The 24,906-nt window shown below is 38.1% G+C and overlaps 1 protein-coding gene across 1 annotated transcript in view; it reads right to left on the bottom strand.

The window, feature by feature from the left end:
- The window catches only part of MGAT4C (MGAT4 family member C), a 192,409-nt gene continuing 167,503 nt past the window's right edge, over positions 1 to 24,906 (bottom strand). The window contains exons 3-5 of the mRNA XM_014963309.1: positions 15,133 to 15,288; positions 9,634 to 9,781; positions 1 to 7,788 (exon numbers count right to left, since the gene is read on the bottom strand). Of these exons, the coding sequence (XP_014818795.1) occupies positions 6,632 to 7,788; positions 9,634 to 9,781; positions 15,133 to 15,288 (1,461 nt within the window). The 3' untranslated portion in view covers positions 1 to 6,631. The remainder of the gene's footprint in view (positions 7,789 to 9,633; positions 9,782 to 15,132; positions 15,289 to 24,906) is intronic.

The raw sequence follows: 24,906 nt of genomic DNA, 5'->3' as shown, positions 1-24,906 counted from the left end.
TTGGCAAGAGATATTACCCAAGAGTTTATATTCTATGGAATTGGCTTAGTATCAGAAGAAAGAGTGATTAACAGTAGAAAAGTTAATGTCCAAATTATTTCTGACACACTGCTTTGATCAAGAAATGGTTCCTCTCCTTAGCCAGAGAGCTTAAAGTCTTTGGTGCATAAGGCAGCTATAGATGTGGTTTTTTGCAACTTTTTTGTTCACACACGCACACGTGCACACACTTACTTACCTAAAAGGCCTTACCTGTCTTTTTGTTTGGTTTTGTGTGAGGAGCAGTTAACAAAAATATGCTTGAGCAACCATTTATCTCCTTTGAGGGAATATATTGCATTTAGAATGCTTAAAAAAAAAATAAAATAGACCTTTGAAAAAATTTGCTGGCTATGTTGTGTCATTTATATAAGAGTTTCTGCATAAACTAAAACTACCTCTTTCCAAAAGAAAAATATGAGTGTGCAGATGGGAACGAGCTCAGGTATCAGGAAGAAGGGAGACCACATGTTGATTTTAATATACTATTCTGAGGGAGAGAAGGGAGGAAACATACGGAAGAAATTGTGTCTTTGAAAGGTAGCAGATGACCACTAGGGAGGAGACCTGTTCCGGGCTTTTTTTTTCTTCCTTGAAAGATGCTATTCAGCTCTGTGGAGGAGAGAAACCTGGCTCACTTTGTAAATGCAAAACCAGACTGCTGCCAGGAACCATTTGCAGGAGTGACTCACAAAACCAGTTTGCTTTATGAGATTTTCACAAAGGTAAAAAAGGTATGCGCGTAATTTTGACACAGTCAACCCTTAGAGTTATACAGTAAAAAAAGGAATTAGCACTTCTCTCTTTAAAGGGTGTCTCATTAGAGCATGCTTATTGTCTTTTCAGCAGATGTGACATTTAAATATAGTGGGGAAGTAATTCTGAGAAATAAATGACAGTAACAGTCCCAGTTTCCTGAATGGAGGTGAAAGTGGTTTGGCAGTATTTATTCATGAAGTTCATTTATTCGGTATTGAAATTAAAGAGGAAGGGAGGGAATGCCTGCATGCATTGGTGAAAGTGTAACATGACATCAGAATAGACTGTAAAGTTGCATATGAGCTGAAATATCCCAAGTGGCATCAGCACAAAGCCAGGGACTTCCAGTAGCAGCAACTGTTGGCAGAAGGGTTTAACTTAGGTCTTAAGAACTCTGCTCCTAGTAGTACATGGCATACTAAGAAAAAAACCACAAACCCAGAACATTTTAAATTGCAGCTCTAAACATCAGTTTGAGCAAGAACTTGACATCCAGGTTACCAGAACAAAGTGAACATACATTTGAGAAAGCGAAATATACAACAACTACTTGTAAAATTTCCTTTAAAGTGTGCTTTTTCCTCTGGGTTATGTGCACTTTTGGCCCAAGTTAAACAAATGAAAATGTCATATCTACATTTAAAAGAAAACTGTATAGTACTATGGTTAAAGAGAAGGGCATTAAGCCAAGGGGACTTTTTATATCTTACATTTATTTCCAAAAATATTACAGGTACTGTAGCAAGGATAGTAACTGCTCCTTGTTACATTTCCACCCCCACTCTGGTAGACATAAGTATTCCAGTGCTGCAGTACAGCAGGCTGGACAGACAGCCAATATTGTTCTTTGTGTACAACATCAGTGTGCATGCCCAAGGCAATGCTTTTGAAAGCTGAATCTATTATTTTTATTGAGACAGTAAAAAAGACCAGTTCTAGGGGCCATCAGAGACTCCCTTTTGCTGTAAAAGGGTTAATACAATGACGATACTCTGACAAACAACCATCTTTAAACAATAAGTTAAAGTGCAATCATACAACAGAAATATACACACATAATATTTATTTAACCTTTTCTTGCCATCATGGTATTTTCATTTCCTCTACTTAAATTGCATGGCATAGATAAAGCCTGATCACAAAGAAACCTTTGAACCTGGTTTTAAAAATTAAAAGTAAGTCCTTTGCATAGCAGTTGTTTTTTTTCCTGGTAATGTCTTTTTAAATGTCTGTGCTTGATGCAGTTATCTAGGAAGAAAACCCACCCTAATAACACCAAGGGAGAGCCCAAGAAACTGAACACTGCTTGTGCTGGTTTTCTAAAAATGGTACGTGTCTGTTAAGAAATGGGAACATTTCATAAAGTACAAACAAAGTATCTTTGAGACAGAATTCACAGCCTGAGATTTCCATGACTGCCATGCAAATTTTCCTGAACTGGCAAAAGCAAACCCAATGTTAATGACAGCAAGAAAGAGGGAAGGCAGCTATTTAACCAGCTGAATGGAGGAAATGAGCATGAGCTTTTGATGTTGAGCTTTCCTCATTAAACTCTTACATAAGCCCAGGAAAGGACTGGCAAAGGGTACAATTAGCAATATAACCCTATTTAAAGTGCTTTCAAGTTATATGTGGAATTTTAAGAGCCTTTTTACAACTGTCAGGACAAAGTGGAGTTTTATTTGAGAATTTATAGTAGGTAGTATGACAGTTGAAAAAATATCTAGAAATGTGGCTGAAAAATAAGCTAGTGTCTACCCAGATGCCAATTCAATTTTATGGCACTTTAACAACTACTATTACGGCAATGTTATTGTAATTAATCTTTCTCTGTACTTAATTTAATTGTTAAACTAACGTAATAAATAAAGCTTTAGATTGAAGGTGGGGTTTCATGTTCCTTATTTTAAAGCTGGAAATATTGTTTTTATTGAAATTGAGAGATAGTATTTATGGAGAAGATACTGAATATCCCTGCTGTGACTAGTGGTGCTGCTGACAGGAAATTATCTGTAAAGGTTTATATGCATCAAATATTTTTATCTAGATTTGTACATATTATATGTAATCATGCAAAAACCCCAGATCTCCTGTATCTCCAATTATCCCGGAAATTAGTGTTCTGGCCAAACTACTTGCAGAGTCTCCCACCATAGTCAGTAGAGAGAGACAAATAGTTATTGAAATCTAACAGAACTGCAAATTTAACATGAGAGTAGTAAGAACTATCATTTCCATCAGAATTTCTGAAACACTTCACAATGAAAGCAGTTTTTAAGATGGTTAACCATGCTTTTTTTATCCTTTAATAGTTTTCCAAAATGAAATTTTCTAAGATGTTATAGTTTGCTGTTTATTTAACTTTTAATAATTTGATAGTGAACAACTTCTGAATTTCCCTTTATAAAAGCAAAAAAATTAGTGCCTAACATGAGATAATACTGAGCAGAAACTAAAACAGAGTATCGTGTTAGAACATTGGTCTAAATATCACACATTCAGATAACACCTTTGTGAATTATCTTTATCATATAGCAAATATGTTAAAACTCTTTTGCCTGGAAATCACTGTCTTCTGGGTTTGTTTATTTTGCACTAAACTGAAGGTTCCATTCTTCTTTTAATTCACAGTGAGTAGTATTTTACTGCCCAAGAATTCCCTATGTCAGAGGGATTACACTGTGTGAAGAAAGATAGAAGACAAACTGTCTTTTAGTTAAGAAAAGAAAAAAAAAGGCCCAGGGACATTATACAATGAGGAATCTGAAAATGTGCCAGCAGGAACAATAAACATATGTTAGTGAAGATTAGATCCATCAGTGTGCAGACCACGGTGTAATATTTTCAGGTTTGGCATTTCAGTATGACAATATTTATGTTCAGTCCACAAATGAACCCAGGAAACACACACCAATGGAACCAACTGTATACACCAATGAACGGAGCTTTGTGACACTGCTAATCTTTCGCTACATCAGTGAAAAAAAGAAAATCCAAACTTTGAGAAGTGTTAATTGAACATATACATGTCTGATTAAATATTTCGCTTTCAGAGAACAACCAATTTTCTTAGCACATGAAGAAAGAAACATCTCTTCAAATACGTCTTTCTGAAATCTGTCTGAAACCCAGTTATCATTGATTGTTTTTTTCCCCTAAAAAATATGGCAACCTTTTTCATGTGAATGAGTTGGATGTGTGAAGTTTTGTGAATGAGTATTGTGTGAAGGAGCAGCTGTGACCCATGCACTAAGATGAGTGCTCAAAACACTAGCTAACAGAACCACATTCTTGCCTCTCCTGGAATAAATGTATTGTTAATTATTTTTCCAAATCAGCTCAAATTCAAGAGAAAGACTGGTGCATGACTCTCATTCCCAGCACATACTTTTATCGACACCCAAGGAAAGGTTCCTGTGAGAGCACTCCGTATTTCTGAGTTTGACCCTCTCAGGCTGGTAACATCCAGATGAGAATTCTCCTGCCAAGCCATGATATACAAGATGAGACTCATTACTACTGTTGTTTTAAAAAAAGAAAGCAATTTTGTTCAGCTCCTAATTCAAAAATACCATTTAAATTACTTCACGCATACGTTGAGAACATTTAATTTATACTAGACATTCACATTTTGTATGATTTTGATTAAAAGAACATTTTAAATCTTGAGATTGAATATATTTTCCATTCTAATTTAGAAGATTGGTTTGAATATTTCTGAAAAAAAGTAAAGGTAATGTTCCTCGTTAACTTTGTTGTGTTTATTTCACGCTAATTGTTAATGATCAAGGAAAGGAAAAATAGAAGAATGACAGTTCATAAAAAATTGGGCTGACTAATGACTAATTATCAGGTAATTGTTTGAAAGCCATGGAAGATCACTGTTAAAAAGCAAGTCCTTCATAAGTACGTATAACCATTTGAGATTAGTACATATTTTTCCTTTTAAAAAATGGTATTATTTTCCTTTTCAGTTTGAAATCTATTTTATTTAATCTATTTTATTGAAGATATGTATATGAAGAACAGAGATTTAGGTGTGTATTAAGGAACAAAGAATCAAAGACTTTCTTTGAGAAGAGGATGCTTTTCTGAATTATGTAGAAGCATGTATCAGAAGATTTATTTAAAATGTACCTTGCCTCTGTATTGGGGTATTTGCCAAACCTGGACCTGAATTTATCAGGATTTAGGAACCAGGAAAAGCAATTGCATCACCGTTCTGTGTAGATTTTTGAATAATTTACCCTTCTGAAATAGCCATGTCAGGTTTGGATGTTCTGAGTACAGTAGTTAGTTCACTCTTGGACAGTGCAGACATTCTTGAAATTTAATCCTTGCCTTCCATATTTAACTAAACCCCATACATGCAATTAGGTGGTAACCACAGTACTCATGAGATTGACAATACAGTGTTCATCTGTGTCAGACTTGATACTCATGGATTTCTTAGTGTGTCTTCTGAGAGAGTCTGGAGAATTTCTTAGAGGAACCCCTCCCCTCTAGATTCTGCTAATCCAAAGGTATGCATATAGTATAAATCATGTAGCTATATAGCCCCCCAGAGTGATGCACTAAAAGCGCAGAGCTGACACTGAAGTCATGAGAACTGAGGGAACTTTTCTGCTTATTGGTTAAAACCAGGCAAAAGAAGCTTGCAGGGAATAATCAGAGGCAGTGGGAAGATGTCCACAAAACTAACATGATCAGAATTAGAAAACAGAAGGAAAAAACCCCCTAATTTAGAAATATATTAATTTTTCATTGAATCAGGATTCTTCGTTTTGCACCTGCTGTATTGGCTAGAGATCATCCAGGAAAATCTGGTGATTAAATTCACCTCCAGTTGACTAACCCGACACACTTTATGTTTGTATAATACAGTGACTGGATATGTAGATGTGGAAGGCATAACAGTCCTTGGAAAGCACGCTGCAGTATTCAGCTATGTGCACATTTCTCACGGGGAGTTCTGCATATTGTGAGGGAACAGAAAATGTTCAAGCTGAAATCTGTTAAGATGCCTGTCTAAGAGAACAGTGTTGCCCTTGAGGTGCTTGGTTTTGATAGTGACATCTGTACTCAAGCAGAATGCTTGCTTACTGTGAGGCATTTTGTTCGAATAAGGAGAGAAAATTGGTCCCCTAAGTAATATAGAATCCAAGTAGTGCTCATTTCAGTGAAAGGACCCAGGAAAAAGAACAAAGGATATTTGTTGAGACAGAATAGCAGATACAATTATCTATTTTTTACATAGTTGTCATGTCAGATTTATAATTTTACATACATTCCCTTTTGAAAAGATGTTGCAATGATTAGCCACACTATTTTCTTGCAGTCCTCAGAATGAAACTGCCAGGTTCAGGACGGATTTCCTTGTCACAACTGACTTTAAAAGAAACACATCACCAACTATTGTACAAACGCATACTACCATAACATTTTAAATTTATATGTGCATCAGGTGCAATCCAATTTCTTTTCACAACATACTGGTCACAGCCTTACAACTTTTGGTAATTATAGGTTGTTTTGTTCTGTTTAGTCCAGAAGATCTCTCTTACAGAGAAAGGATAATAAAAAAGGGGTTCAAGATCTCAAAAGAGGTTTGAGAACTTTGCATTTCTTATAAAATTCAAAATTTTCAACAAATAAGTGTTTGTATATTGCCTGGCCAAAATAGTAAAAAATAAATTGCTTTTCTTGTTTTGTGATTTCCCCACATTTTCTGTGTCTCCAGTGAAGAGCTGGAGGTGTCAGTTTTTCTGGGGAATGGCACCAGTTGGGAACCAGCTGATTGTACGCACTCTGTACCTTCTCAGGTGGCTTTGATTTATTGAACTGATGTTTGAGAAGTCCAGACGCTAATACTCCTAATGATCAGCCATTCTTTTTGACTTTTGGTAACAAGTATTCTCATGCAGTTAATATCAAACAGAACTTTGTGCTCTAAATCTGTTATTTCAAAATTCCCATTTTTGAATTCCCCTAGTCTCAAGTAAGTAGTACATTGTCTCCCTTTTTTACTCCCTACAATCTTTTCTCCTACTTCCAGGGCCCCGTGCTGCAAAATATCATTTTGCCGGTCTTCAGTTCCAGTGACAACTTTAATTTTACTGATTTTAATGGGCTTTTCAAATACAATCCCATAGAAGTCTCCCGTAGAAGGAGCTTTGCCCCAGAAGTACTCATCAATGCTGCTGTAAGCCTTGCTTGCCTCATAGTTTTCGAATACATTCATGTTGGTGTGCAAGTTTGCAGGTGGGTTGTCAGGGATATCAAATGATTCCTCTTCAAAATCATCATCCTTTAGCTTGTTTTCAGCCCCTTTATAAGATGAGTAGTATCCCATGTGCTGGAACAGAGATGGCTTAAAACGTATTACTTCCTTTTGAGCTAACAGCCCACGAAAGTGGATGAGCAGCCAATCACAAGGCATTTCTTGATAGAACATCAACAAAAAATGGGCCAGGCGTGGGAGGTCATGGGAATGGTAAAGCTTTCCAATGTATCCCAGTTTGGAGAATTCCAAAGTCACCCAGTAGGATCCTTCTCGAGAGGTAATTACTTTCTTAACAGCAGTCAAAAAATTCTTCGAGCAGCGAACATCATCTTCTAGCATAACATAATAGTCAGAAAGATTAGCACAAAAGTTAAGCAGGAAAGCATAATCTACATTTTGTTTAGATCGAAACTTCACACGGTCCTCTGGGTCATTGTAATTTCTCTTGAGGCCATCCAGTACAGGATAATACTCCTCAGGGACGTGAATAACTATTAATCTGCCTGCAATTATATGATGTGCAAATTTCTGTGAAATATCCTGGACCATCCCCTCACACCAGGCTGAGTCAAAATCTGCCAGTTGCACCACCACTGCAATTTCTTTGAGTTCCTCATAACTTGACTGTTCAAATATGGACTTGATGGTCTCCAGCAAGTAGTTTCCCTTTTTCCGTTTCACAGAGGACAGCCCAATTGTAAGATACCCTGTACAGAAGACAACAATTCAAACAACAATTGAGTATCTGACGTTAGAAACCTTTTCACCACAAAGCTGTCCTCCAGAGCTGTGCTTATATTAAATTAACGTTTTGAATGGTGAAGACTGAGAATGTTAAGCTGCATGCAACAAAGGACTTCTATTGCCTTTTCATTAAAGGAGAATCATATTGCAAACAAATAGACATATGGAGACCATCGCGTTAAACGTTCACTTGTTAACTGTAGAGAATGGCATGTAGTGGGCAAAAGCCAAAGCAATCTGCACGTGTATGCCTGGTAGAGGAAACCACATAGACAATAATAAGGCTGTAAAATCTGCTAAAAGAAAGGGGATTATGAGATATGATTCACACAATATTTTTAAAGCAAGGAACTATGAAATGCAGCACAAAAACATGAGCTATAGATCAATTGCCAAACTTTCATAATTTACGTGATCTACAAGACTAGTTACACTTATGCATAACTTTACAGTTTTATGAATGTCGCATGGATAATTTTTTTTCTATGTTCTTTTTTAACTGAATTTATTGGATTTTTCTTTGCTAATACTTCTTTTTCTAACGCTCTTTCAGGACCCACTTTTTTACAGGGAACTCCCTCTGCAAGATGTAATTTAGATATTATTTTAAAGTAGAAGAGAACTTACTACTGCATACCTGTGCTTGTATAAATAATTTTTAATGCTGTTACATCTTTCTAGGGAGAGATGTATCTTGATTATAAGGGAAGAATTTTCATCTCTATTGTTTTGGAATCACTGCCATTGCATTTTTTGCCAGCAGTCCAAATCAGTTTTTTCAGGTATTTGCTAATAGATCTTTATTTTCCTAACTTCTGATGTAAAAAATGTTAAGACTTTATAATTGACAGGGTGTACTTTAGTTGAACTTACCCCAACTTTCTTAAAACATTGTGGCTTGTAAAAGATTGCTATGATAAAGTGATTCCCTCAAGGCTTAAGTCTGCTCAAAATGCAGTTGTACAGTGAAGTACAGCCCCTAGAAACCATTTATGCTTCCTACACAGCCCCAAATTTCTCAAATCTAATTTGAACAAACTTTACTTTATAACTTTCTGTGGAGATCAATGACTCATAGATGATTTTATTTTACCTTCTGTGCTTGGACTTCTGAGCCTTGTTTATGTTTGTGAAGCGATTGATTTGGAACCCAGAGGACACCTGTCTAAAAGTTAGGTATGGCTGTATTTCACTTTGAAATGAAAGTTTTGAACCCTGCTACAAGTCAGAACACCTAGACAGTCCATCTGCAGATGGCTGCGAGAAGAATCCTCCTTTATTGTCCCCTTAATAGCACAGTTCACCTCCCTCTTTATCACCACTAAAGGAACAAGGAGATCCATTCACAGCTGCTGGACTGTCAGAACAGGCAACCTGAAGGGTGTATCTATGTGATCCCAAGTGTACCTTAGATTGGATTTACTAGTTGCACAGACAGAGGCTGACAGTATGGTCTCAGAGAGTGGTTACAGAACACCACCAGCATGTGGTTTCTAAATCATCTCCATCTGGCCTGGGGAGGATCCACAAAAATAGGCTCACACAGATCGTCTGGGGCTGCCTGCAGGATGATTACAAGTCAGACATTTGATCAGAAGGTAACCGGGCTGTGGAGCAGTCACTGCTGGAGCTGACCTAGCAGCTGCCCAGGAACTGCCTATGCAGAGAGAGATAGCTGTCCCACTATCTCTATGAGATCGTCACTGCTTAACTCAGCCCCTCTTGCCCAGAACTACCACGGGAACTATATGGATTTCACCCATTTTTAAATTAGCTCATTTCATAACATTCAGATTGCAGTTACTTACTTTTTCTTGGCAAAGGCGTGCCAGCTAGGTAGCGATAGGAAATGTTTATAGATCCTGAGAAATTAGATAAATCTTTAAAAGTGTGAACATAGCGTTCTGGGTTGAGCTGGTGCGTGGCTGTTTCTCTGATTAATTGCTTGTCCCCTTCCTATTAGTGAGAAAACAAAAAGAATAGGAGAGGAAAAGAGACAGAGAGAAACACATTTGTGAATGCCAGCCAGAGAGGAAACACGGACAGGCACGTTTCCAAGAATAACATTTTTCAGTGTCAGCTTTCGTGAAAGCATGTAGATGTCACCTCATTTTTTCAAAAACCCATTACTGAATATGATACATTTTTGGCTCCAGAAAATCTACCATAACCCTTCAGATTACGGTAACGGAAAAGAAAAAAAATATTTTGGACAAAAACTCTGGAAAGGTTGAAAACACTAAATTATTGCCAAAAAATGCCATGGTATCCAAAACAGGGATAAGAAAGCATTAATCAGCAACAGATGAGATAATTTACATAGATGAAAAAGTGGGGGAGATTTTTTTAAAATGTTTTCAGTGGTTAAAAAAAGATCCTGGCAACTGGCTTCTTTTGCCACTTTTCTAAGTAGCTCCAACTCAGATTTGTGATAAGAAGAAATGCATGTAATCATCCAGACAGCCAAAGCTTTCTCCAGATTTGATGAACACTGTTTGATGGTGTAGAAAAAAGGCAAATTTATCACCATGCTTCTTCCTCCTGCTTCCTTCTCCTGTCTTTTTCTTCCTAAAGGCTTCGCAAGTCATAGTAAAGTCCCACAAGGGAAGGAATGGCTTGGCTTCATCAGCAGAGCCCTTTCCATAGGCTCAGTTGGGTTTCAGGGAAATTCTGTATCTTAGACCTTAAGAACAGGGAAAATATCTAACAGATTGTAGTGTAATGAGACTGAATTTAAAGGTAGGAATGCTTATTTAATTTACACTTGATTCTAGCCTGATGACAGGCCAGTGTATGAATGAGTTCATTTCCTCTGATATATACAGTATGCTAATGCACTAAAAACTTCCTGATCTGTTATTAAATGGGAGCATTTTGCAGTGTTAGTACTACAGCTAACAAGAACGACCACAGAAACAGTAAACAGCAATCATATTCAATGGCATAAATATTTAAAAATGTGTTAAAGTTGTATTTTATAGCACAAAGAAATATTTCTGTAAAACAGTCCCAGGTTCATTTTAATTTCATTATTTCTCTTTCATAGAAGTAGTAAATAATCCACTTTGATCTTTGGTGGCCATCCAGGGGCATCTACCTGCACTGTTGTGCTCTCTTGATTGCAATGTCTCTCCAGTAATTTCTTTCTAAGCACTATGCTACTTTGCCTTTGCTCATAAGTTATGAACGGAAGGTTTATGTTGATCAGATTTTAGATTAAAATATAACTCAGTGAGCTAGGAAGAGAATGCACCAAAACTTTGGGAGATTTTAATGAAAATTGTCAACTAAAAAAAAAAAAAAAAACCAACAAAAAACAAAAGGCTGGTCCAAAAACTTTCTTTTTACAAACTCAGCCTTTCTTTAATGTCAAAACATCACATGTCATTGGTTCCAGAATGGAGCACCAAAATTCTTTGTTTCATAAGAAGGTTTTGGAATGGAAACCCATTCTGCTGAGGTTTTTCTACATAAAAAAATTTAAAATGTTTAGAAACAAAGAAAGTCCAAACCAAATGTTTTGATTTTAACAAGCAAAAGAAGCAAAATAAAATTTTTCCTTTCTTTTCCCCTCTTTAAGAACTACCTTTCAAGAAGTGCCTAATTTTTTTTAAACTGTTGTCATTTTCATTCATTTGTTGAATGAAAAGCAAAACTAAATATGGATTTTTCCACAAATTTGAAATCTGTTTCTTCTACCTTTGACTCTTATGCAGAGGTCAGTGAAGCCGAAGAGCTTGATTAACTCCCTTTAGTTGTATTGAATTTTTTTTTTATGATGGTTCTTGCTTTCATCTGTTACATCTAACTTATTTGCTGGAGCTTGGGAGGTGCCATGGCTGTGGGTGCCATGGGAAGAAGTGCCAGGAGTTCTTCATTCTTTATAGAGATAGTCTGCTTTGCTGAGGATGCTGTGTCAACTACAATAGTACTATTGTTTTCATAGTGCCCAAAATAATGATTAGTATTCATAGAAGAATGTGGGAGGCATGCTTCCCTTATGCTTTAGTTAACAATTCAGAATATGTACAAAAAATTGCTGCATAAATTGCAATATTTGTTTATATTAATTCAGTATGTCTTCTAATATTTGATCCAATGTGTTTCACATGCTGCAGACAAAGCACCTTCAACTGCTCTGCTGACACATGCGTCAGCTTTGTATATCCCCTATTAAACATACTTAAGCACTGTCCCGGTTTGAAGTACAACAGAACCAACTTTCTGTTTAGTAATTTTACATTTTAGCTAGGCCTCCTCTAACTCTCTGAAATTAACAGCCTATTGTGGAGAAAACTGCTCATTCTCAGAGTGATAAGACCAATGTTTGTGCTATGGGCCAAGGAATGGTATGCAGAGAGGCCCTTGCTTATACTTATTGCTATAACAAGCAAGGTCAGCCAGTTTCGTTATTTGCCCCGTTAGAGGGTCGGGAATAGAAAAAGTGGAAATAGACTTATACTTATTGCTATAACAAGCAAGGTCAGCCAGTTTCGTTATTTGCCCCGTTAGAGGGTCGGGAATAGAAAAAGTGGAAATAGAAAAAGCTCCCCCACACCTGTGGGGAGGAGTGGACAAGACAGGTGACTCAAACCTGACCAACTGGGGTATTCCATCCCACCTGACCCATGCTCAGTATAAAAGTTGAGGGATCAAAAGGTCAACTCTCTTTCTTCAGTGGCCAACATCCAAAGAGGACTCTGTCTGTTCAGCTGCCTTTGATCCTGATCTGTGTGTTCCTGACTCCAGAGCTGGAACCCAGTTCCCATCCATCGCTGAGTCCAGTCTGGGACTTCCCCAGTGCCTGACAGTGACATCATCCTGAGAGCTTGATACGGTTTCGTATATATTGTATCTACTTCATTGTTTTCCTCTTTTTTATTTTAATATTAATTTTCTTATGGAAGTTGTTTAGTTCATTCTAAACTTCTAATTCTCCTTATTTCTTTCTCTCCCCTCTTTTGAGGGAGGGGAGGAGGGGAGGACTATCTGTCGGTCTGCTTTTGGTAAATATAGCTGAAACCATGACAAGAACTTTTCCCAGGTGGGCCATTACTTTCCATTTCCATAGCAAATACCCTGCAGAAAAAAAGTGAAGGGATTCTTCAGACATGTGAGAGTCTCTGAGCGAAAAGTTCTCCTCTCCCTTCTTAAGATTTGCCACAATGACTCTCACTTTGATATTCTAATGTCCTGAAAAAGGCCACTCATCTTACAATCTGGTGAAAGAGATACCAGCCCCCTCATCCCCTTGCACAGCCTGCTGCCTGAGACTGGGAAGGGAAACTCAAGGTCAGTTGCTTTCCTCTATCAGTTACCTTCAGGAGATACTCCAGCAGGAGACTTGCTACAATTGGAAAGTAGGACTCTGAGGTTTATCAGATTCCCATTTCCTGGGGGAAACTGGTTTACCTGCTGTCTTTGAAAGCTACCCCCAGGTGTATCTCTCCTCACCACCAGTGCTGAAACTGCTCATCTTTTCCTCAGCAGAGAAAACACACCAGACAAGTTAGCGGAGCTGTCAGACATATTCAGGAAAGTTGAAAATAAAAATAAATAAATAAACTGAAAAGTCAACAGCCTAACACATTTGAAAACTACTTGATGGCCCATAAAGGTATCAAGAGATCTGAGAGAACTGTCAGGAGACTTGGCAAGAGACTTGGCTGGGAGCTACATGCATGCAAACATGCCAGAACTGTGATGAGAGAAGCCATGAAAGAGAGTGACTTTCTAAAAAAGGGGGGGGGAAAGAGCAAATTAGGAATAAGACATGGAGCCATCTGGGGAGCTGGCAAATAGGACAGGAAAATATTCCGAGAACAAACCAAGAGGAACACCATTAGCAGTGATAATAAAAGCACTTTTTCAGAAACATCTGGTGGACTTTGAAGCAATTAGTGGAAGCAGAAGAAGCATCAGGGAAAATACCATTGGGAAAAAAATATGTGATAAGCCAGGTCAAATTCAATCACAACCAAGAAATGATGAATAAATAAAACATAGTGCGAAACCTTATTGTAAGTACTGTTAAAGCAATATGTCTGTAATGGAGTAACATGCTAGAAGCATGAGTTATCTTTTCAATTATTAAAAAGTAGTAGCATGGTCTTAATAGTATTTACAATATTTACAATATTTTTATAAGTAATGTTACAAGTATAATTTTTAATTTAAAATGGCTAGTAAGTTATCTACAGTTTTGTTAAATTCATGTCAGGATTTTACTATTTATGTATTGCACATTTTTCATACTATGATGTTCTTTTTTCAGATCCAACTTAGATTGGACTTCACCTTTCAGAATATTGGAAACCCCATACTGTCCCAATTAGACAAATCAGACAAAGAAGGGTGGCATAGAGGATCAGAAAACTACTCAGTAGTTCAATTCAAGTTCAAGGAAGAGGACTCTCTAATCATTTCACAATGTTACATATTCAGTTTATTCATTTTACCATTTGCTAGCTCCAGTTATTAAACTCCTGTTCTTTTACTGGGTCCAGTCCAGCCTCAGGCAAACTGGTAATTCAATCCATTAATCAAGTCTTTAGAGTTTATTTGACATTCACCACTGAGACACCCATAAGTCACATATGAATTGTAGAGTTAAGGTTACATTGTCAGTAGCTTACTTGTTGAAATTCCTAACGCAGATCTTTCAATAAATCTTTTTCACAGTCATAAACTTACACTAGGTGTAATAGAATCATAGAATCATCGAATCAGTAAACCTGCCAGACTCAAATCTGGGATGTGTGAAATGAAAAAGACCACAGAATAAAGTCACTAAAAAGAAATTATTAATGAAAGGAGCGTGAAGTATATGGAATTAGTGTAAGTTCTCTTCTCTAATTGTACTTCTGTAATATTGTTTAATACAGTATTCACAGGTGAGATTTGTATTGTGGACTGAAAAAGGAGCCCCTAGATCACATGAATATTTCAGTTGCAGATGGTTTTCAATCTAAAAAATGAGGGAAATCCAGAAGTATGGAAAACAAAGGGGTTGTTTTGAATCAAAGAAAGATATCTGACTGAGATGTCTCCATGTTTTGCTGCATTCATTACCTCCCATACTTCCAATAAACAATGACATATTTTACTTCTATGAAAAGGAGTGTTAGGATCTTACTGACAAACCTTGTGATAAGATGGCTACATCACAAAGGACACATTGTGAGGATACTTCACTTTTAATGGTACAGTAACAGGGGAAATTGCAGGAACTATGAACTTTACTGCTTAACTAGCAATGTGTCCTGTTCTGTTGTTCCAGGATAATTGCTTCCAACTAAGAAACTTACCAAAACATAACCGTCTTCAATGTACAAGTTCATAAACAGCAAGCAAATGACAAGGACTCCTAAGAATGACACTGCTGATCGTTTCCGCAAGCATCTCATTTTATCAAAATATTTCAAGTAGTGTCTCACGCGAAGAAAGTCATACGGTAGTGTCACCTATGAAAGAAAACAAGTGTTACAAGACTTGCTCAACTGATAAACATGACAGCAAAATAACTTACCTTCAGATGTATCAAATACCTTCAAACACACTTAGACTACAGCCTTTAAAGTGGAACTAGTTTAACTTAATCATGGTCCTTTTCTGGTTTGGCAAACAATCTTAAGTATAATTTAAGCTTCTTTTTTCTTTTTTCTTTTTTTTTTTTTTTTTTTGTTCAATAAAGGAAAAAAACCACTTGGACAAACTTCCTTATAAGATGGGGTTGAACAAATGTCTGGGAGGAATGATCTTCTCCTGGGTCCTTGACCACTCTCCTGCATGGGAATTTTTTTTTTTTTTTTTTTTTTTTTTTTTTGGTCAATAAAGGAAAAAAACACACTTTATCCTGCCTGTGTTAGGCTGGAATTATATCACTGTGGCAGGAGTGCATTAACAGTTCAGTTTCCCACATATAACTGTCAGTTCCCAACTTGATGTCAAAAGAAGATGATGTTTTGCATTATTTCCCTGTGTACCCATGTCTCCTTCTAAAGACAGCTCAGGCCAACAGGCAAGGAAAAGCTAACGTGTGACTCATTACCATTGCCAATAGAAGTCTGGATACCAGAACTGACAGACATAAATGCAGCACCTTCCCTTCAGTGAGAAGGCAATAGCAAGACTGTGCAGCATCCCTTAGCCTTAGGTCTCCGTATTACGATGGAAAGACTCTCACTGGAGGTGTCATTTTCTCCAGAAGATGAAAGGTGGACGTCTACCTTAGATTGCACACATGTAAGCAGAGTATTGGAAAGTCCCTGCTGCCCCAATTAGATGAATCGGACAAAGAGAGGCATAGAAGACCAGAAAGCCACTCAGTCGTTCAATTCAATATCAAGAATGAGGCCTGCCTAGTCATATCACAATGTTACAATTCATTTTAGTGATTTCACTATTTCAAGCAGGCTGTATGCTTTTCCTGGCTACAAAATCATAAGCATTAACCTGGGTAGGACTATATGTGTTTGAACAAGATCTGGCCACAAACTAAGGAAATGGACCCCAAACCAGACTGCCCAAAGTCAGAGGGATTCTTAACTAAAAAGTAGAGTATAAACTCATCTCACTTGTTTAAGTACAAATGTATTTTGGCTATTTTCCATAAAAATGTCTGTCTATCAAATTAGTATATTGAAGTCATGTACAAATGGAGAGTTTAAAGCTAGCCTATGTGAAGTAGTAAAGAGCACTGCATGTGCAGTGGTTAAACTCTGCATTTAAATACCTTCATTTTTGAAAGTGCTGAACATCTGAACTGACACAAAACAGGCCCAATTAGGAACTCCGTAAAAGATTTGTCATGTCGTACAGAAAATTTTCTGGACTAATAACCTTCCAAGCTCAGTTCAATATATATTTGCTTTGTTAAACTGATTAAATATATGTAACAGTATAAAGTATGAGTCCATTATACTCTAGAGAACAGGGACTTGAATACATCAAGTATTAACAATGCAAATTTTTAACTGCAAGCTTTTGTCCATATAGATTCAAGATGAATGGTTAAGGCCATGAATCTCCGAATTCTTATCTCACCCCATGACAGTATAGTGGTTGCTGAGTGTCTGTGGATTCCAGCAGGCCATTGTGGAAATGAAACATTGCCCTTGTTTTTGAAAAGACCATGTTACGCATACAGTTTGGGTTTAATTTCTTTTTTCCTCACAGCATAAATACTGATTTCAAAGCAATACACTCTTAAAAACTTATCAGAGGATCACTGGGTAGATTAAATACTGACACTTCTCAGAGAATGGCGTGAACTAACCTGACTATTGAAGATTCAAGAACTAACCTGATTATTGAAGATTCAAATAGTCTGGGTTGGAGCACTTGTAGCCACTGGCAGCCTCAGGGGTAACAGAGATGCACTACAGTTGAACACATTGTAGTTTTACTTTGGAAAACTTTGGAATAAGTAAGTGTCTTTTGAGTCACAGGATGACTGTATGTGCCTTGTCTACTGATTGGATTGTGGTATTACACATTTCCTTCCTCTTTGCTCTGAGCAGCCTGACCAAAATCCCTAGGTGTGAGGAAGGGGACTTAGAACTATGCTGGCTAGATTATATTAGGTTTTTGCCCATGCAGTTTTGATTAGGTCATTACTATGTCAGATTAGGAATAGAAATTGAGGGAATTATGCCAGTGAGACTGGAGGAACACAGGACTGTCATTACTCATGCTGATGTACCGAAAGAGAAGAACCCAATATGGTCACCATTCAGAGGAATACACTTGCATTTCTTGTGTTTGTTTCACACAAAGTCATCACAACATTCCTGTTTTACATGTAGAGTCTGTGAAACGGTTAAAAGCAAAACACCATTCCAGTGAGGTTTCTTTGTTCATAAGAGCTATTGGTAGGTTAATACCAACTGCAGGAACTGAAGGGAAGGAAACTCCAACTCGGGTGTGACCCGTTGAAGACCCTGCGGCAGGGAGGAGGCAGGGGCATGACCACTGGCACCAGATGGCACTGCGGACATGCACTTGCCAGCCTTCGACCTGCTCGTACACGTACTCCTTCTAACCAGTTTGTCTGAAGGGACTATTTGGCATGCTTTATACTGCAAGCCTTTAGCTAAAAATGTGGACAGACTCATACATATGTACATAAAGAATTCCTTACTTTTCCTAGAACTACAGCTGCTTGCAGCTCCGTTTCCAATCTGTAACATTGTGTTGTGCAGCACTATGCAAGTGAACTTTGCAAGGAAAAAAAAGGTAAATTTTCACCTTTTTACAAAAAAGGTAGTGGCAGTTATCTTTTGAAAAATAGCCTCAGAACTTCCCACAGTGAGACCCTTTGACCATTTGAGCAGAATATTCACCATTACTCAAAACTAAGACTCTGATGTTGAAAAAAAAAGCCTTCAGCTTATAATTCAATTCTGAAGTCACAGCTTTGCTTGAAGATTTTAGGCTTCCATTATTCATGCACAATTAAGTAGCTATCAGGATGGTATAAATGCAATTTGTTTCAGAAAGCTGGCATTAAGCAGTTAAATGCAATAATTGATAAACATGCATGAATTAGAAACCTTTTCCTTTACAAATGTGTTTTCCTCAATCTCTTCAGATAGATCTCTTCAGATCCCAGATCCTTAAATACACATTTGCCATCACATATACATGTGCGGTTTTGCATAGTAATATAAAACTATTTTTTTTGACTTTTTAAAATGATACAGCAATGAAAAGACAGGGAGCTAAAAAATGCAATGACATACCTTTACAGAGTGAAGAAGCTGTTCTTTATAGGATCTGCAAAGGTGTGAAAGCTTTGTAAAGGCCAAGACTGATTTTCACATGATAATGTGATGCTTTCTCTTGTAGAATTTGCAGCACTTAGAAGAATTTTAAAAATTGTTGCTTTAAAAAGCAAATCCCAAATGACTTTCCAGTAAGTCTATTCTGAACAAGTCAAATTCTTGAAACCTAAAATTGAAATTAAAATATTTAACTTTAAAGCTGATAAGAATTTTTAAACATCTTTCAATTATGACGCAAAAGTAGCTGTTCTCAAGAGGAAAAAACAAGACAAAGCAAGATTTTTTTTGCCCTATTATCCTTTTTTTTCCGGAGGGAAAGGCTTTTTTGCCAGCCGTGTAATAACTTCTCCAGATCACATACGTGCACACTCACTGTGGTGAACCATTTCATATTCAAACCACTCTAATTCTTCATAATTTTCTGACAATACTGGGGATTTGGTTTTTGTCCTACTTCCCAAGATTATTCTTTACTCTGCTGTGTTTCCTTCTCAAACAGATATGTAAAAAAGGCCCAGTGATGTTCCTTTGCCCTTAAGTATGCCAGCCTGAGTTAATGACCTAGCCTTACCTAACCAATGCAGTGAATCTGCTTGTATCTAGAGTTTTAAGAGATGCAGCCCAAGCGGCTCAAGAAAAGTTGTGTATTTGCAGAAGAACCGACGGCTATCAGACATGATAACTGCATTATCTTTATACTATAATATTTCCAAATTAGGCACCTAGCTTTGCCTGTCACTGCAAAGTCTGTATTCCACGAGGTACCACATTTATTATATCAACGAAATCCATAAATAACACATAAAACCCCATGATTTAATTATTAAATCCCTTGTGAACTTTATTGCAATCCCTGATTTGACTAAGACACTCAGAAGCAGGTCCTTCATTATTCAACCTTGTGACATACCATTACACCATTGTGTAACTGAATTGCTTTACTTGCAGTTCTTAATGCTTGTCCAATTTGTTTTTCAGCTTTTCTTTTTGGAAGGCTGCACATGATGCCTCAAGGATCACATTCAATCCTCTTTACAAAGTGGCAAAGAAAACACCTCCAGGAAAAAAGAAAAAAATAAAGAAGGGAAAAAAGAAAAAAAAAAAAAAAAGAGAAAAAAAAGGGATTTTTTTTTTACATGGGTATTATTGAGTTTTGCATATGTTATGGTTTTCTCATACAAGATGAAAAAAACTAATATCTAAGTTGTGATATACATTTGAGCTACAGTTTGTAGTGAACTGGAAAATTATAATGGATAGGCTATTCCATGGGGCTTAGATAGAATCCCAGCAAGATTCACTGTCTGTCTTACTGAAAGCCTGAAAGTACATATAAAATGTTTAAGGCTGACAGGCAGGACGTTTGCTGTCACTGCCAGCAGGGAAGTAAAAACTGGTCTGATGGAAAGGAAGGTTTAACTCAGAATGAGAGTAACAAATCCAGAGGGTAGAGTTCGGGTTTTAAACTGGCCATAAGTACATTTTTTGGATGGCTTACCATTGTGTAGCTCCACATGCTCAAAATAAATACTTTAAAGTTTATCACATCTTCTGAAATTTATATTCTAGGCACAGAAAGTTTAAAAAGAAGTATACAAGTGGGTAGCTTACTCAAAAATTAACACTAATAAAAGGATGAGCAAAAGAAGTGGATTATAAAAAAAGGATCTGAAAGGCATGTTGGTACTTGATCCACAGAAAGTGAGATACTATTTCAAACACTGGATACATACAGAACCCAGTAATTTGGAAAAAGGGATGAGAGTTTGGGAGGCAACAGGTACTTCATCCAAGGCAAGTTACAAAACAATACATAAAAGTAAGGAGCTTGAATTCGATGTGGGTATTGGAGGATGAAGTGTCTTCCATGTCTGACAGGTTCAGAGTGACATAAAATGGAGTCACAAAACTTACTTTAGCTGGAGTGCTCTAAGCAAAAAGTAATGTATTTCTTCTGGCATGGAGGAGTCAAGTCTAATCAAGGGGAAGAGATGACTAAGAAATGTGAAGACATATTGACTTAGACGGTCAAGCACTATCTAATCCATCACTGGATGGATGGCAGTGTATACCACTGAATATATTTTAGCAAGTATGTTGTAGTGTAAAAGATGGATTTTAGAAAAATAATATAGACAATGAGTTAATGGAATGTGGAAAGATCCTGGAAGGCAAGGAAAAATGACCAAGAAATCTGAAATAGCCTTCAACTTCTGCTTCCCAGAGACAAAATAGAGGGGAAAATAAAACAGCATGGGCATGAAGAGGGAAGAAACAGCTCACTGTAACATCCAGAGAGAGATTAGAAGCTTTTAAAGATACATGAGTGGGGGTTTAGGCTGCGTCAGAAATACAGGCAGAAATCCTCAAGCATTGAAAATAGCACTGGGAACCATTCAGAAAAAAGAATTTCTAGAGAGATGAGGATAGAGATTGAGTTAGACATTCAGGAGATTTTATCCATTGACTCATCAATGAATGAAAGGAAGACAAGGATCCAGGCACTACTAGATTCAACAGCAAGCTAAAAGTTATCTAGACAATTATCATACAGTACATTTCTATAGTATGTGAGTATGGCGATTATCGCATACAATGGGCTATTGGGCAAACCCATTTTCTTGAGTCTATTAGGCATCAAAATGAATAAACAAGAGGGACATCCTGGGCTGCAGACACCCCTGCAGATCTAAGTCCCTTCAGCCAATGCACAGACTATATGAGCCAATCTCTCAACAACACTCTTTCTATGAGCTAAAGTTTGCCTCAAGGTCCCACAGTGTCTTATCTGAGATTTATAGCTAAAAGCTTGTCTTTTGCTATAATCAAGTACCCTAAACATCACTGTTGTAGCAGAATTGCACTGAGATGTAGAGAAGCTTATTCTGGTGATGAAAAGAAAATCAACGTAAGAGTTTGACCAAAGTAAATTAGGCTCAATGAGAAAAGTTTCTTCTGACCCAGGTTAAATCTGGTCATGATCTTCTCTACAGTACATCCTGTAGCCTCATCTAACAGAAAGGTGACTAGATTTTTCACAGAACCACAGAATCACAGGATGGTTGAGGTTGGAAGGGACCTCCAGAATTCATCTGGGCTAATCTCCCTTTTCAGGTAGAGCCACTTGGAGCCAGGTGTTCAGGTTGGTGTCCAGGTGCTTTTGAATATCTCCAAGGAAGAACATTCCACAGCTACTCTGGGCAGCCTGTGCTAGTCCCCTTCAGAGTAAAAAAGTGTTACCTGATGTTCAGAAGGAACCTCCTGTGTTTAGTTTGTGCCCATTGCATCTTGTCCTGGCACTGGGTACCTGTGACAGAACCCTGTCTTTGTCTTCTTTGCACCCTCCCTTCAGGTATTCATATACACTTATGAAATTCCCCCAAGCCTTGCCTTCTCCAGGCTGAACAGAGATGATCCAGTCCCTCAGTCATCCTTGTGGCCCTTAGACTGTCTCCAATATGTCCATGTCTCTTTTATGCTAGGGACCCTCGAACTGAATACTCTAAGTGGGGTCTCATCAGTGCTGATTAGAGGAGAAGAACCACCACCCTGGATCTGCTGGCAATGTTTTGTCTAATGCATCCCAGGATACCATTCACCTTCTTTGCTGCAAAGGTACATTGCTGGCTTTTCTTCAACTTAATATCCACCATGAATACCAGGTCCTTTTTTGCTAAGCTGCTTTCCAATTGGGAGGCCTCCAGCATATATTGATGCCCGGAGTTGTTATTTGTGCAGGACTTCGAACTTCCCCTTATTGACATTGCAGGACTTCGAACTTCCCCTTATTGACATTCATGGGGTTCCTGTGAACCCATTTCTCTAGCCTGTCAAGGTCCCTTTGAATTGCAGCATGATACTGTGACATATCAGCCACTCCTCCCAGTTTTGTGTCATCTGCAATCATTTAGTCATTTGTAATCCTGCTGGAGAAAAATAGAAAAAAAGCCTGCATTCAGTTGCATATGTGTATGGCTAATGTGGACCCATCACCTTAACACAGAAGGTCATGTTAGCTGTGGAGAATGGAGAAGCCAGGGATGCGCTGCTCTGTGGGAGTTCAACAGATGTTCAGCACTGGTGGGAAGGAAGCCATGGGAACAGTAAAACAATGTATTTATATGGTATTATCTGTGTGGCATGAAATCTAGCAAGGCAGTACAAAAAACAGATAGCAAGGTAGGAAAAGCAGATAGTAATGTTTGGTTAGCCTAGGAGCATGAACAATTACATATAGCCAATTGTATTGCTCACAATGGTGCGTGGACATTCACCCACAACCTATCTCTATAGAGAGCATGGCTCGTAATCAAAAGATGGAAACTATATATGCTGCAAAACTGAAACATTAAAGGTCTTCGTTTCATCACTTGGTGGAGTCTGTGCCCTTTGTTGCCACAGTTAGCCACTGAGTTGTGATAATCTCCATCCTTTTCTTGCTTCACAGTATTTGTGGTGTGTCAGAAGGTGGCACTTCCAGAGGTGCACAACCCTGAGAAGTTTTATATGATGAAGAACAAGTAACACTTTGTGATAAGTATACACTTCTGGGGAGATATTCTTTGTGCAGCATATCATAGAATCATAGAATGGATTGGATTGGAAGGGACCTTACCAAGCCCCCTGCCATAGACAGGAACACCTCGCACTAGACCACATTAATCAACGCTCCATCCAGCCTGGCCTTGAACACTTCCACAGATGGGGCACCCACAACTTCTCTGGGCAACCTGTTCCACTGTCTCACCACCCTCACAGTAAAGAAATTCTTCCTCATATCTAATCTAAATATACCCTCTTTCAGTTTAAAACCATTACCTGTCATCCTATCAGTACACTCCTTGACAAAGAATCCCTCCTCATCTTTCCTATAGACCCCCTTTTTTCCCTTTTTTTTTTTTTTTACAAATGACATTACTGGGTCCTTTACTGTCTAGTTATACTAGGTTTGCCTATTTTAAAGAGAAAACTGTTCATTTAGAAAGGTGGCTAACTGTTACAGAGCAATTCTCAAACTTATGAGATTCTGCCATATAATTGATTATTTGCACAAAGCCGTGTGTCTGTGAAGTTCATGATACCCCTGGGAAATAATGTAAAATAGATTAGGAGAATAAACTCAAGAAAATTGGTTTCACTGGCCATATTACTAATCTTTTTCTAAGATAAGTGTTTCATTAAGGCTTTCCACTGAGCACCCAGACTGCAGGTTCCTGATCAATAAAATAACTCATTCTATAAAGAAGGCTTAGAAAACTATGTATGGGTGTGTGGGATCAACAATTGGCTTATTCTTTTAAGGAAAACACAACAAACCTCTGTAAATTTTGATCATCTAAATTTTGAGCATCTATAAAATGAAAACATTTCTTTATAAATGCCCATATTTGTTTTTTAATGCTTTGTGTGCTCAACTTCATACATTGTCACACACAAAATATACTGCTGTGATCATTTCTTTTCAGTAGAATCAACCCAGTGTGGACAACATATATCCAAAATTTGTCATCTTCAGCTTTGATTGGAAAACCGGCTGGAGGGCCAGGCCCAGAGAGTGATGGTGAACGGAGTTAAATCCAGTTGGTGGCTGGTCACAAGTGGTGTCCCCCAGGGCTTGGTATTGGGGCTGGTTCTCTTTAACATCTTTATCGATGATCTGGACAAGGGGATCAAGTGAACCCTCGGTAAGTTTGCAGACAACACCAAGTTAGGTGGAAGTGTCGACCTGCTGGATGGTAGAAAGGCTTTGAAGAGGGGTCTGGACAGGCTGGATCAATGGGCTGAGGGCAACAGGATGAAGTTCAATAAGGGTCCTGCACTTGGGTCACAACAACCCCATGCAGCACTACAGGTTTGGGGAAGAATGGCTGGAGAGCTGCCTGGCAGAAAAGGACCCAGGGGTGTTGGTTGACTGCTAGCTGAACATGAGCCAGCAGTGTGCCCAGATGGCCAAGAAGGCCAACAGCATTCTGGCCTGTATCAGGAACAGCATGGTGAGTAGGACTTGGGAGGTAATTGTCCCCCTTTACTCAGCACTGGTAAGGCCCCACCTCAAGTACCGTGTCCAGTTTTGGGCCTCTTGCCACAAAAAAGACATTGAGGTTCTGAAGCAAGTCCAGACAAAGAAGCTGGTAATGGGTCTGGAGAATAAGTCTTATGAGGAGAGGCTGAGGGATCTGGGTTTGTTCAGCCTAGAGAAAAGAAGGCTGGGGGGACACCCTATCAGTGCTATCAGTGTCTATAACTATCTGAAAGGAGGTTGTGGAGAGGTAGCGGGGGGGGGGGGGGGGGGGGTGG

Source organism: Calidris pugnax, unplaced genomic scaffold (genome assembly GCF_001431845.1).
Source record: "Calidris pugnax isolate Ruff unplaced genomic scaffold, ASM143184v1 scaffold44, whole genome shotgun sequence".
NCBI lineage: Eukaryota > Metazoa > Chordata > Aves > Charadriiformes > Scolopacidae > Calidris > Calidris pugnax.
The sequence above is the reverse complement of the archived record's forward strand: the minus strand, read 5'-3'. Positions and strand labels throughout refer to the sequence as shown.